Source organism: Clupea harengus, unplaced genomic scaffold, assembly GCF_900700415.2.
Source record: "Clupea harengus unplaced genomic scaffold, Ch_v2.0.2, whole genome shotgun sequence".
In the NCBI taxonomy this organism is placed as follows: Eukaryota; Metazoa; Chordata; class Actinopteri; order Clupeiformes; family Clupeidae; genus Clupea; species Clupea harengus.
The window spans coordinates 11,197-24,972 of NW_024880424.1; the positions used below are offsets into that span (position 1 = coordinate 11,197).

The window sequence follows — 13,776 nt, forward strand, 5'->3', positions numbered from 1 at the left end:
ATTGCCAAAGGCGAGGTCAGCAAAGACTTTTCTTCCATTACCCTCATGCTTGAAAACAAAGGGCAAGGACAACAACAGCATTTTCCCAAGAAGATGGAGGACTGGACCCTGACCCAATATATGCTCCTGATCAGCCGCCTTACCGGTCATGTAACCATCATCATGCTGGACCACCTGATGCACACATGCAAAAATGACCTGACGAATGACGACAAACTATGGAGTGTAGGGTTCACCAAGCCAGTCTACGCCGTCACCCACAATTTGGCAGTGCAGGCCGCCAACACGGTTGACCCCAATAAGTTTAGAAAATACATGAAGCCTGGCTCTAGGAGCAAGCCGTTTTGTTTGCCAGCCAAAGCCCCAACTGCTCAGTCTGGAGCAGCTTCTGGGGAGGCTTCAGGGTCAGCCTCGAGACCTTCATGTAGCAAACAGCAGACCACTGCTGCTTCTCTTGCCTCAAGACCTGCCCCAACGGCCTCCAAACCTCAGTCAGCAGCACTCCAGTCTGTCTCTGTGGCCTCCAGAGATGTCAAACGCCAGGAAGCTTTTGCTTCCCAGGTGAGCACCACTTTACCCCCGCCAGAGAAACCTCAGAAGATCACATTGATGGTCATAGATGTGGTCCTCAGCTCAATCAGAGATCTGACCAGACTGGGAATGTTGCCCATGAAGAACATTCCGGATGAGAGGTGCAGCAAATTGTATTAATTGAAAATTTGTATTTTCTATCACAAGTATGAAATGGATGTTTTGAGAATTAAAATATGATTAACAACAAAGTCTCAATGGATTACATTTTTTTTTACAAGAAACTTACAATCAGTGAATCCATTTATTCAAGCATGTTAAATTGTGTAAATGATAGGTAATGATAAGCCACAAATGCAACATGCACTTCTACTGCGCAATGCTAATAATTACTTTTCACTTCATCAGTGATGGCCCTCCAAGATCATTTTGATACATATTTGGCGCCATCAGGTGGGGAAAAATAAAACTTGACATTAAGAATATATAAATAATTATACATTAAATTACAAAAGTTCACATTATAAACAGTATAATTTGTATCATAGGCTACTTGTATACCTGTGTATTAATCTTAACTGCTTATAGGTGGTATCAAATAGGACACATCTTGTACAAACTTTGTGGTCACTTTTATGAACATCAGATATAAAGATACACCTCCATTGTCCCAGTTGTCATGACAGATTTTCATATTTATACCAGAAAAGTAATTATGTCTTGTAATGATGTGTTTAAAAGTCATGGGATGTGCCTTGCTACAGTTGCAATAACAAACGCATAACAGGAGGAGGACCTACTGAAATGCTGTGTAATGACTAAACCAGGTGAGACACACACCCTGAGTAATGTCTCAAAATGCAATTACATCAAGATAAGAGTACAATTATCGGTTAAGGAGGGTACAGTTTTGGTGTGGCTCTAGTGGTATATTAACCAAAGGCGTAGAGCTGTGGCCCTTAGTGAGCTATAAACCCAAACCTTTGCACTTCATATTTTTTCAATGTATTGACCGTGCTCATTCGTGTTGGCACAACTGAATATGAGAAGGAGGACATAAAAAATAAAACAGTGGTTAAAACTAGTAGCAAGACTAAGGCAACTCTACTGGCAGGACATGGCTACCAAACAAATACTGGGACAAGGTAAGTCAATCTGTTTTTACCATTATGGTTTTTCATTCAAATGACTAAGGTCTGAAGCTATGTGCAGGATGTCAAGTTAGAGGAAAACACGGAAATACCAGTACCCATTTTACTCAACATAATCCATAATAGTCGTGTGTGGATACGCTTACAATAGCATTTGAGTTGGACAGCTTTAGAGTTTTTGGAATGTCAAGAAATAGGCTGCCCAGATTTTCCTCCAGTGCAACAGCGTAACCAAAACAAAAGGCGTGATCCTCCATTCTATCATATCACAACCCAAAACTGTTTTTAGAACTGTTAATGCTAAAGTGTAGTATATCCTTTCATACGTGTACATGGAACAACGTGACATTTTCTGAGGGTAATGATTATTTGTTGACACAGCCCAACCTTATCTTGCTTTTGCTGCACCTTATTATGATCAATACGTTACGGATGACAATTTCTAACCTGCAAAACTGTGGGAAATGTTTTAACTTGACTCAATCTACTTGTAATGCAGAATCTTATGTAAATATTGTGATCTGAATTCCTTGATTGACACTTAAATACAAACTAATTATATATACATTAGGGGGAATATTTGGCTTCAAATTTGATGTCCTTCAAAAGTATTGTGTATGTAAAGTAGTATGTTTCATTTTTGTATTTGTCAGGGCCGGGACAACAGCTTTCAGAACTGAGGATTGTTCTTTTGGGAGGTAGAAACTCTGGAAAAAGCTGTGTGGGAAACATGGTCATATGCGCGGAAGAGTTTGTCACACGAGAGCGAACTATGTGTCTGAGGAGACATGCTGACGTTTTGGGCAAGCATATTATTGTCACTGACACCCCAGGCTGGTGGTGTGACTTCCAAGCTTGCGATTCCCCAGAGCTCGTGAAGAGAGAGATAGTTCGTAGCATTACACTGAGCCACCCTGGGCCACACATTTTCCTTCTGGTCATAAAAGTAGACTCAGCTTTCACAGAGAAGCGAAGAAGGGCTGTTCAAGAGCATCTGGAGCTTCTTGGTGAGGCTGTATGGGGCCACACTTCAGTTCTGTTCACCAAAGGAGAACACTCAAATAGCATCGCTATTGACGACCAAATCAAAAGGGGAGGGAGATCCCTACAGTGGATCCTTGAGAAATGTGGCAAGAGGTATCATGCCCTTGATATTAACTGCGGGTATGATATAAAACAAAGTGCTCATCTATTGGAGAAGATAGCGGAGATGATAGCAGGAGGTGGTGGGCAACATTTTGAGATGGAGCAACACACTCTACAGGAAGTGGAGGACAGCAGGTCTGAAATGGTTATGAGGGCTCAACAGCGACTGATGAGAGTGAAATCACAAAGACGCCGGCTCAGTGGTGAGTGGGTTATGACCTTGAAAAAGATTTACTTCACCACTTACACTACTCATAGAAGAGTCTTAGCAATTAAGTATGCCCTTGCAGACCAGTTAATGACCAATGAATCAGATGTGATATGAACTAATATTAATCTAATGTAAATGCATCATAAAATTGCTGTGCCATTGTTAAAACACTTGTCAACTTTTTCTGACAGGTCTGTCAAAGCCCTTGAACGAACTAAGCATGGTCCTGGTGGGTGCAAGGGGATCGGGTAAAAGCTCTGTGGGGAGTACTATTATGTCTGGACAGGAGGAGTTTGACAAGAAGAGGCGAACAGCCCACTGTGTGACCAAAACATGCAGAGTTGCAGGGAGGCAAGTCACCCTGGTGGACACACCTGGTTGGTGGATGAACTACTTTGCACAAGACTCCCCAGCGTCCATGAAACGGGAGTTGATGCGCAGTGTGCATCTGTGTCCCTCTGGTCCCCATGGCTTTCTTCTGGTGGTGCGTGTGGACAAGGCCTTCACTGATATGTATCGTAGAGCTTTACAAGAACATTTGGAACTTCTCAGTGAAAGAGTGTGGAGTCACACCATTGTTTTATTCAGCTTTGGCGACTGGTTGGGAGACACAACCATTGAACATTACATTGAGACCGAAGGGAGAGCCCTACAATGGCTTGTTGAGAAATGTGGTAACAGGTATCATGTTTTCAACAACAAGACCAAAGGAGATGGGTTTCAAGTCACTTTAATGCTGAAGAAGATTGAAGAAATGCTGGCAGGAAACAATGATCACCATTACAAGAAAGATGAGAAGACCTTTGTGGAGCTAGAAGAGAGGAAGAGGGCCGACAAAGAAAGGGCAAAAGATAGAGCAATGACAGCCGGGGAACAAAGAAAGGTGCTAAGATCACTGGTTGGTGAGTTACCCAGTGATTTTAAATTCCATGTGCTACTCTCTTTGTGCATGCTACAAGATGTACACAGAGAGCAGCATTTCTAAAGTAATCACAAATAGCAAGGTGTGCAATTAGATATAGTTCTGGCCTTTGAGTATAATGTTGACAGGTCATGCATTATACTGGTTTTATGTACACAAGTCACCTTTTTATGTAATAAGTAATGTGTTTCTGTGGTTATTATGTTGTGATGGTCAGCAGGTGCAGATTAAAGTTTACACTCTGTATTATTATTTTTTTTTCAGAAATGGTCAAAGTTCCCATTGACCTGAAGATCACATTACTAGGGGGAAGACACTCTGGCAAGAGCTCCACTGGAAACACAATCCTCAACAGAGATGAGTTTGAATTTGACGGCCAAGACATCGATTTGGTTGAAAAAAAGGGAAATGTGACTGGAAGAGATCTAACAATCATCAAAGTTCCATCATGGAATTCTCTGAAGCTTGAGAAATATAACTTAATTGAGGAACTGTCTCTTCATGCTCATGGGTGCGGTGTCGTCCTGTTAGTTGTCAACTGCAGTTCCTCATTTCGCAATGTGGAATTTAAAGCCACAGTGGCACGTCTCTCCGTACTTGGGAAGCAGCTGTGGCGTCACACCCTGGTTCTCTTTACCAATGGGGACTGGCTAGGAGGCACCACCATAGAGCAGCACATTGAGAGTGAAGGCGAACCCCTTCGAAAGATGGTTGAAAACTGTGGAAACAGATACCACGTTCTGAACAACAAGGATCGAGAGGACAGAAGCCAAGTCTCAGAACTTCTGGAAAAAATTGAGGAAGTGGTTGTGCTATTGAGACTCGAGGACCAAAAGTGCAAGGATGCAGTAGGTGCGACTCTAATGGGACTTTCAGCAAAGTCAGACAGGTTGGAGACACACACTTATGCAGGGGAAACTGAGAGCATCTCTCTTTCACATGAAAGTAAGTTATTTTTCAATGATCATAATTTAGCAGTTTAAAAAAAGCATATACTACAGGAACTGTTGTCTAAAGTGGAATGCCTTAGCTGGTACATTTTTGTTCTATCACTTGCCTGGAGTTCCTAACATGGTTGCTAGCAGGCAATATAATTATGACTATAGCTGTGTCTCAAACCGAGCACTTGTGCACTTCGAACACTGACTTTCAGTGCTTAGGGCGTTCACACTGACAGAACCAGGGCACTGAAAGTACCCGGAAAGTACCCGGATACACAATTCAGGGCACTGAAAGTACCCGGATGGCGCACTGCAAACGGTAAGAAAATGCAGTGTAAAACGATGGAAACTACTCGCCCTAAACGGGCGCCATCTTGGCTATGTAGCGGAAGAGGAGGAGCCCTTCGGCAGCTTTTCAGTTTGGAAAGTTGGCTGACTGACGCCTCGCAAATCACTTCAACCATTATTGCTAGTTACAATAACTGTGTTATCTGATAGAACAATGTCTATTTCTCGGTAACTTAAAAGAATCTAAGCGAGAAAACGGCAAAAGATGTATTTACATACAAAACACGGCCGTCAGCGGCGTTTGTTCCGCCATCTTTGTTTAAAATTTCCAGTTGGCCTGGAAGAAGTTGGCGCACAGATTTATGGGTAAAAGGCTCGCACATTTGCGTCAGTCAGTGTTCCATTTGAGACAACTCTAATCAGCGACAGAACGCACTACAGATGTAAGTGCACTGTATTGCAGTGCACTGTATTGCAGTGCACTTCGTAAAGTGCTCGGTTTGATACACACTCTATGTTGCTTTCAGGTTTTTTTCACATACTTAGACTTCACTGATCCACATGAAACTTGCCATAATTTCTAAGCCCACATGGCTTTTATGGAATAAGAGGCTTGTGTCCCCAGGTGGGTGTGTCTCTTTGTACTATTGCACCCTCGATTTCATAATCCAAGTATGCTCATTCTCTCACCTTGTGTGGCAGGTCTAGTTTATCTGTAATTTTTATCGAAAAGGTTTTAACATTGCTAAACAGAAACTGGCTCCATGTCAGCTTATGCCACCCTAGGTCATAGACATTTTAACAGCTGGTCATCATAACTGTAATCTAAACACAGGCACTAAAGGAAAGAATATGTAAAACGATAGTGGAATGTGATGCAATTCAGCACTAATGATAGTCTTGCTCTTAGGTATTTTAGGCCTGGGAACTGTAAAGTAGACACTTGAGAGACTCTCAACTCACTGTTAATTTGTTTATGTCTAATTCAAACTATACTATTAGTTGAAAGACACTTCTTACACCATCTGCCTTTTTGCTCTCTTACATGTACTGTATATATTCACTTTGTTTATGACGGCTTTTATCAGTTTCCTTCACCAGTTCCCAATCCAGTTTTGTTTCAAGACAGCTATCCACAATAAGCATATCTCTCACAAACTCTCTGAAACATATACATGAGACAGAAATCCTTTGTGCTCCTTTTTTTAATTGCAGCGTGTCCTGTGGAGAGAGCAGAGGAGTTTCATCACTTGGGTGCTTCTGAGTCTTCAGATGTATCGGGTATGATGCCTTCAACACGAAGGACTGATGGACCGGCTGGGCCTGCAGATGAACAATGCATATTGGCAGAAAGGGACACAATGGCGGCAAAGAGGGGCACTTCAGTGGCTGTACGGATAAATGATGGTTGGCAGTGGCCCTCAGCAAATGCTGGATGTAGGGTTGTAGTGGTGAATGCTCCTGAGTGGTTGTGCTCTGGGGTCTCACAAGGTTCTAGAAGGTTCAGATCAAATGGCTGGACTCCTGTCTCCACAGAGGGGGGCCTTGCTTGGCTTGCGATCGCACCACTGCCACAAAGGAGGTCACGCATGCTGCTCGCAGGAGAAGATGCTGTTTTCCATGGACAGGCAACTGGCTGTGTTGACGGACCATCCCCCCATACAAAGCAACATGACCAGGGAGACCTGAAAGAATTTATCAAGTCAGGAAGCTTACAAGCACTAATAGATGGATGGGGAGACAGTAATATTGACGAGCTGGAAGCCTTCATTGACTCTTACTTAGAAATGCTCTTAGAGGAATCAGTAGAATCAGCCTTAACAGAGCAGGGCAGTCCTGACTCCAGCAGCTCAGGCAAACATATGTGTGTGGTTGAAGCTTGTCATGAGGTTCTATCATCCATTGACAGGAAGCTCTCTAAACTTGGTCTACTTGAGGGAATGCAGAGGGACTTAGATGAGCTGAAGTGCACTTTGGAGCGGAGCAGCAAGATCATCCAGGATCTTAAGAACCCTGGTAAACTAACAGCAGACAACTCAAGTTTCAAACAGGCAGAGGACAATTCTAAGAACCCCTTATAAAAAAAGAATGTATTGACTCTTCATTCGATAAGACAGCTGTTTTTGATATTTTATATTGCTGGTTCTCCATGACTGTTTCACAGGTTGTCATCATGAAACCTTGGATTATTTTATCAGACTAACTTGATTAATTGCACATTTTGTTTTCACACCAGCCATATCGGATTGAATGAACACCTGTGTTTTTTCATACTTGTGTTATCACTTTATGGTAGGCGTCTAGAGCTGTGTGGGACTAGGAAAAGGCATTGTGAAAAGATTATACAGCTTTTGTATATGATTTGATTTAGTATGAGAATTATATGAGAATATAAAACAAATCAAGTACAATATTAAAATTTCAATTGTTTTGGGTTATTTGTAAGTCTTTTATGTCTTATGTTATTGTTACTGTACTTGGATAATTGACTGAAACTATGTTTACATTGCCTAAATTCACCACAAATCAATGCTAAAATATAAATTAGGCTGTGTCTATTCAGTGCTTCTGTACTGGAAATTAAGTACATTTTCCGTGTCTTTTTCAACAAACTGATCTCCAATAAAGCTGATTTATTAATAATAGTTGTTTTAGTATTATAATTTAGGCCATAGCCTATTTGTTTGGTTAAATCATTAACGATCATTAGTAGCCTAATCTTTAGCTTTGCCTCTAGTAGCCTCATCAGCAAGCCTAAACATATTAGTCTAATTGTGAAATTCAATATAAATGACGTTTGGTGCTTTTAATAACAAACTCCGACTTCAAATATAGATAGGCTAAACTAAACTAGAAACTATTTCTGTGCATAGAAATCATTTGTTTAAGTCATTGCGCGTGTGTGCGTGTCCTTGGATACAGCAACCTGTTTACTCATAATATTCTGGAACAGTAGAGATGTGGCCCCCATGGTATTCTAAATCGTTTAATATTATTTGAATGCAAACTATTTTGTGAGTGAATGGCACACATCAACCCAGCGCATAAGGATTATGTTTGCAGATAAGCATGAAATCAGAGCAACATGAATCAGATATGATGTCCTACGCATTATTTAGCAAAAGTTAACGTTATTGTTACGCGAGTTATGAAGTAACATTAGGACTGTATCTCACCGAAATTTTGAGTAATGTTACCGTAATTTTTTCCTACTACGGCATTATCGTATGCTTACGGGGGGAAACACGAATGGATCAGGTAAATAACGACGTTTTTCCTGCTACTAACTGTCAACTGCTGTCAGCTAACAAATTAGCTGAATCTAAAGTTATGTCAATTAGCTAGCTATCGATAGCCAACACAGCTATGATATGTGGCACCCTGACAGGCTAACGTTAGGTAAAGTTGCCTAACGTTGACAATGTAGCAGCGAACCTCTGTAGCTAATATCATAATTTCTGTTTACATTAACGTTACCTGTCACGTGCATATTTATAATATTAAGTCGCATTGCTAAATTGCTGGCAATAGTTCATATTCGTTTATTGATATATTTTGGACTAAATAGGCTACTGCTGACTGATCATATTTTACACAGGTATCATACGTAGGTGCAGAATCCGTGCAGATAAATGCAGTTTCACCTGGAGAGTTGCATCATGAACTTGGTGGCGGTAACTGCCAGGAGGAAACTGCCCAGGAAAAGTACACCGACCAATTAGAGGCATCTGTTTCAGAGGGGTTTGAACCGAGCAACAATGTTTTACCTTTCGACAGCGGGGCCAACATTACGGACCTGTTAGTGAATGAAGAGCAAAAAGAAAACTCTGAAAATATTTTATTAGTAGGTAAGAATGCCAGCCACAGGCAATCAGAAAACCCAACTCATAATCATGATAATCTCTTCATCAAGACCAATACAGAAATACAGACTGATTTTCCTGAGTCAGACACACATTCAAGACCTAACCTGAGATTTATGCTTGAGGTGGCACCCCAGAAGCAAAGTGATATAAGTGACATGAACTACAAGCAGAGATGCAATCAAGAATCTGAATGCGGAGAAGATACTGAATATGATGCTGCAATACCCACAGAAAATAGTTCCAAACTTGAGAAATGTGAGGGTCCCAGTCTACCTGCCCAATGCATCCACAATTCTGAGCAGCAGGTCAGTGAGACCTGAAGTATTGGCACAGTGTATGCATATCTCATCCACATCTGATCCGCCACAACATATTGATGCTATTTGAATGTTTATGTGAGACCCAAGAGTATACAGTATTGCTATTATTACTATGAGCAGTTCACCTAGGTGAGGGAGAAATATAAAATGTAATTGTTCTTATGTTACCAGGCAATTGTCCCACTTCTAGGTAACACCGTACACCAAGATGAGTTAAACGTTGATGAGTTCATTGATCAGCTTCTATCAACGAGGAGATCTACATGGATCTTTCCCCACAGTAGATTGCAGTCCATCACTGAACAGGATTTCACTCAAAACACCCTAACAGTAAAGCCCCTTTTAGTGTGTGATTACCAAATGAAAAGACTAGTGTATTAAAAATCAACATCTTCACTCAGAATAGTGGGCAGTAATCCTCGAAATGTATTCCAATGAACAGGTCACCTAGATATGGGAGAAAAAAATACTTTGAAATAAGCCTACCTTTGTTCCTTTGTTTCTAGGACATTGTTCCACTTCTAGGTAACACCCTGAGCATAGTACACCGAGACGAATTAGTCTTTGGGCAGTTAATTGATCCACTTCAATCATACACTTATACATATCACTTCAATGATACCCTCTTTGTGAGGAGAACTGCATGGATCCTTCCCCACAGTAGATTGCAGTCCATCCCTGATGAGGATTCCATGCAAAACACTGAGGTATTGATCAGGATGAAGTTCTTTGATAGACTTAAACATGATCAAACAGTCTAATGTCCCCCATCTTGAAAGGTAAAGCCCCTTTTAGTTTATGGGGCTCCAGAAGTTTCAGTGCTTACCTAATCAGAACATTGCATTAATACCAGCCTTTCTATAGTAGTCAGTAATCCTCAAAATATGTTGGACATTTTGGTGGAAAAAGATACATAATACAAGCAGCAAGTTGTGTTTGGGTGTTGGCTCATTAAAACATATTCTGTCTGGGTGTCCTGACACATGACACAGGGGTCGATTCACATTAATATCAACTTGTTTGAGAATAAACAAGTTGATATTAACTTTGCTATAATTAATGACAGGGACAGTACAATTTATTTTGTGTGAGATGGGCAGAAAGCTGGACACCAGGCACGTGAACAGTACTGGCAAATGGGGGAAAGCGCGGGATTGGAGATTGCTGACTGATGTTGGAAAATAACTTCAAGTTTCACAGGGTATTGTTGTGACTGCTATGAGACCAGACATGGTGTTGTGTTCTGAGTGTGAGTGCGTTGTTTGAAGATGCGATTGAGTGAGAATGGAGGGGGGTGGGTCTGGGACGCTAAACACCACTGTTGAACCTTCTGGAGGTGTTGTGGGCCTAATTCAAAAGACATTGATGAATGAAGGTGCTGGCTTGAAAAACCCAGTGAAATGCTCATGACAGCAGCTATACTGTTGTTGTGTCCTGCTGGTCAGGTTCTATGGTTGGGCGGTTGTGTTGTGTTTAGCAGTCAAGAGCTACAGACAGCGCATGTTGTACTGTGAAGGAGGGCCTTTACGGATCCCGGGTACAATGCATTACTGCAAAAAAAAAAGAAAGAAAGAAAGAAAGAAAAAAAAACAGCTTTCATTTTGGCCACCTCTATTATCCCATCCTGAATAGGTTAACTTCCATTTAATCAAAAGTGATGATATCTGATTTCTTTAAATAGTGCAGTCCCCATGACTTACGTAGATGATAGAAGAAAAAAAGCATACTTTTAGGGGCTGAAAGTCATGTAATCTCCACACACATTGACATGAAGTGATTATTTATTCTATTTTGAATTGTTTGAATTATTTTGAATTGTGTGAAACTACAAATCAGTCTCAGTTACAAAGTCTGCAGACACAAACCATTGTCTAACCAACAGGTTAAAAAACACTTGATGGAGCCTGAAGGTGGTGGAACAGAGCGGTCCATACCAACTTGTGGTACTGCTTACAAATGCAAACTAGACCACATTTTAAGGAATCCGGAGACCCGGAGGTATATGGGTATGGTCAAAACTTACTTTATTTTTGTATTCTATGTTCTACTCTTGAATATGCCAGATAATTGGTTTAAATGACAAATTACCAATGACCAGTTAATCAATTGGTTGAGGACTTTTCAAAGATCTCAGATCTATAGATCAATATGTCGTCCGTAAGAAGAAATCACCTCTTCACTCAATATTCAGAATTTTACAGGCATGGAAAATGTCCTATTTTCTTGCTTTTTTATCAGTGTTATCGAAAATCGCTAGATGATAGGGTGCATCAAGTTGATTCTTTGAAACGTTTTAAAAATGTCCATGTGATAGCCTTCCTTACAAGACCACTAATTTAAAATATGCTGGCAGTATTACAGAAACACAAGTGATTTTAATTTTTTGTGTGTGCCAGAAGAAAGAGTGCAAGGGAGAGAACATCTGTCTGAGAGTAGTGAGTGGAGACAGCCATGGAAAGGAATGATTCTTCCATATGAGAAAGGAGAAGAAGACGAGGTTGGAGCTCAGCTGGAGAAGCAGAGTGCCCAGGGCTTTAAAGCAGAGCTATTGAGTAGGCAGGCAAAACCAAAGGAGAGTAAAGGAGCAGGAGAGGGCAAAAGGATGAGTTTAAAGGAGCAGAGAAAGACGAAGTCCTCTATGAAGAAAAAACATTTGACTGGGTACAGACAGGCAAAAACAGTGCTAAAGAGCAATGGCTGTTACGGTGTCGGGAGCAGAGAGAAATCCCAAAATCAAAAAGATGTCAAAAAGTTGTGTAATTATTATTTTCAAGCGGACAGGAACCCGTTGCCTAGGCCCTACAATATTGTTTTGCCTGAGGTGGCATTACCAAGTGCAAAGGTTGTCTCATCCCCATCATTAGGTCAACATTTTGAAGTCTCCTCCCGTACCACCCAGAGCACCAAGGATCACAGGGAGAAGGTTTTAGAGAGAGCCAGAAGGGTCCACCATCAGCGATGCTTAAACCGCCTGGGGGCATACAATGAAAGTTATGAAGATAGGGGAGAGAGGATCAGCACCAACAAGATGGGAGAGAGTAGAGATATTGTGAAGATTGGGCACAAGGCAGATTTGATCAAGGAAGCCAAACAGGGACAAATACCGAAATGGATGAAACAGAACAAAGTTGACAAATCAAAAGTAGTTGAATCTGAACTGTGGACTTCAGATGTAGCTGAGGATAAGAGCAAGATGACCAAAAGAAAACAAACTGGTAAGATAAGCAATGAGAAAAGAAAAGAAAAGCGTAAGGTAAAAAAAGAAGAGTCCAGTAAACTGGCACTACACAGAAGTGCCCAGAAAGAAATTGAAGAAGTAATTTATGATGCCAAGGTTTTGAATAAAAGTCATTCCGTGGAACTAACAGAACAAGACGACCTAGAAGCTCAGAGTGAAGTAAGAAATTGTGAGAACATTAATAGCAATGACAGAAATGACTCAGAAAGGGAAATGGGAAATATCACAGCAGTGAAAGTTAAAGACAAAAATACCATTGGTGAGTTGTACTAAACACAGTTTAGAACTAGACCTATGATTAGCCTAGTTACACTGCATAAAGATGTTGTTAACTTAATCTGTGAAAGTACACTGAGTTGTTGTATGTTTTTTGTCTCCTTCAGGAGATAGACATTCTGAGGAGGTACACTCAGAGAATGGCCAAAGGGGTGAGAAAACAGGAGATCGATTGAAACTGAGTGAAAAGAATGTGAAACATCGGAGAGTGAACATCTGCTCATCAGAAACACCTTTAGCTGTTACAAAGGTCCGTGACTCAGCAACTAAGAGCAAGAAGCATAATCACACAATCCAGGAAGCTTTAGAGCATCACATGTGCACGACAACTCAGGAATCTTACTCTAAGAAGACCAGTTACACAGATCTTTTGGCCAGTTTGCCTGATGCAACGTACAACAACCAGTTTGGTAGGCAGAATGGGAGAGCTAGATTGCCCAAAGGCAGGGTGTCAGCAGCAGACAGGAGGAGGACGAGGGTTGCAGATTGGGAAAACATCCAGCGGGGTAAGCAGAACGAGGCCAACTGGTGCTGGAGGGAATATAGTGCTGCTGCTGGTGACTGGGCATGTCAAAACAAGGCGGAGATGAGAGAAACTAAGAACCGAAGGAGTAAAAAGAACCACTGTGGGGACCAGGGAGTCTCAGGCAAAAACGAATGTAGGCCTAATGAAGGAATAGACTGCCTGTTACTTCGGAATACAGAGGGGCATAGGATCACAGTCAATGACAGTCGGCCTAATGGGAGAGTCGAAGGGGAGAGGGTCACACACCAACAGCATGGGAAACCATCTCGCAAGGAGAGATCAAGAGGCCGCTTATATAGAAACTGGAGAAGAAAAAAGGATAAGTCAGAGAATCTTCTTGAGAGCATGAATGAGGGCTAC

General features: G+C 41.3%; 1 protein-coding gene across 1 annotated transcript; it reads left to right on the top strand.

Moving 5' to 3' along the window:
- Positions 1-1,471: 1,471 nt before the first annotated feature.
- si:ch211-214j24.15 (GTPase IMAP family member 8) lies at positions 1,472-7,833 on the top strand. Its single transcript, XM_042706887.1, has 5 exons — positions 1,472-1,676; positions 2,336-3,031; positions 3,231-3,941; positions 4,226-4,906; positions 6,406-7,833. Exons 1-5 carry the CDS (start codon positions 1,649-1,651, stop codon positions 7,269-7,271), a joined length of 2,982 nt encoding a protein of 993 aa, XP_042562821.1. The 5' UTR covers positions 1,472-1,648; the 3' UTR covers positions 7,272-7,833.
- The last annotated feature ends 5,943 nt before the right edge of the window (positions 7,834-13,776 follow it).

Excerpts from the sequence above, each read along its gene's own strand:
- si:ch211-214j24.15 (XM_042706887.1), top strand. The coding sequence starts at position 1,649 with ATGGCTACCAAACAAATACTGGGACAAG. Across the intron at positions 3,032-3,230 it reads ACAAAGACGCCGGCTCAGTG|GTCTGTCAAAGCCCTTGAAC; the intron begins GTGAGTGGGTTA and ends TTTTTCTGACAG. Across the intron at positions 4,907-6,405 it reads CATCTCTCTTTCACATGAAA|CGTGTCCTGTGGAGAGAGCA; the intron begins GTAAGTTATTTT and ends TTTTAATTGCAG.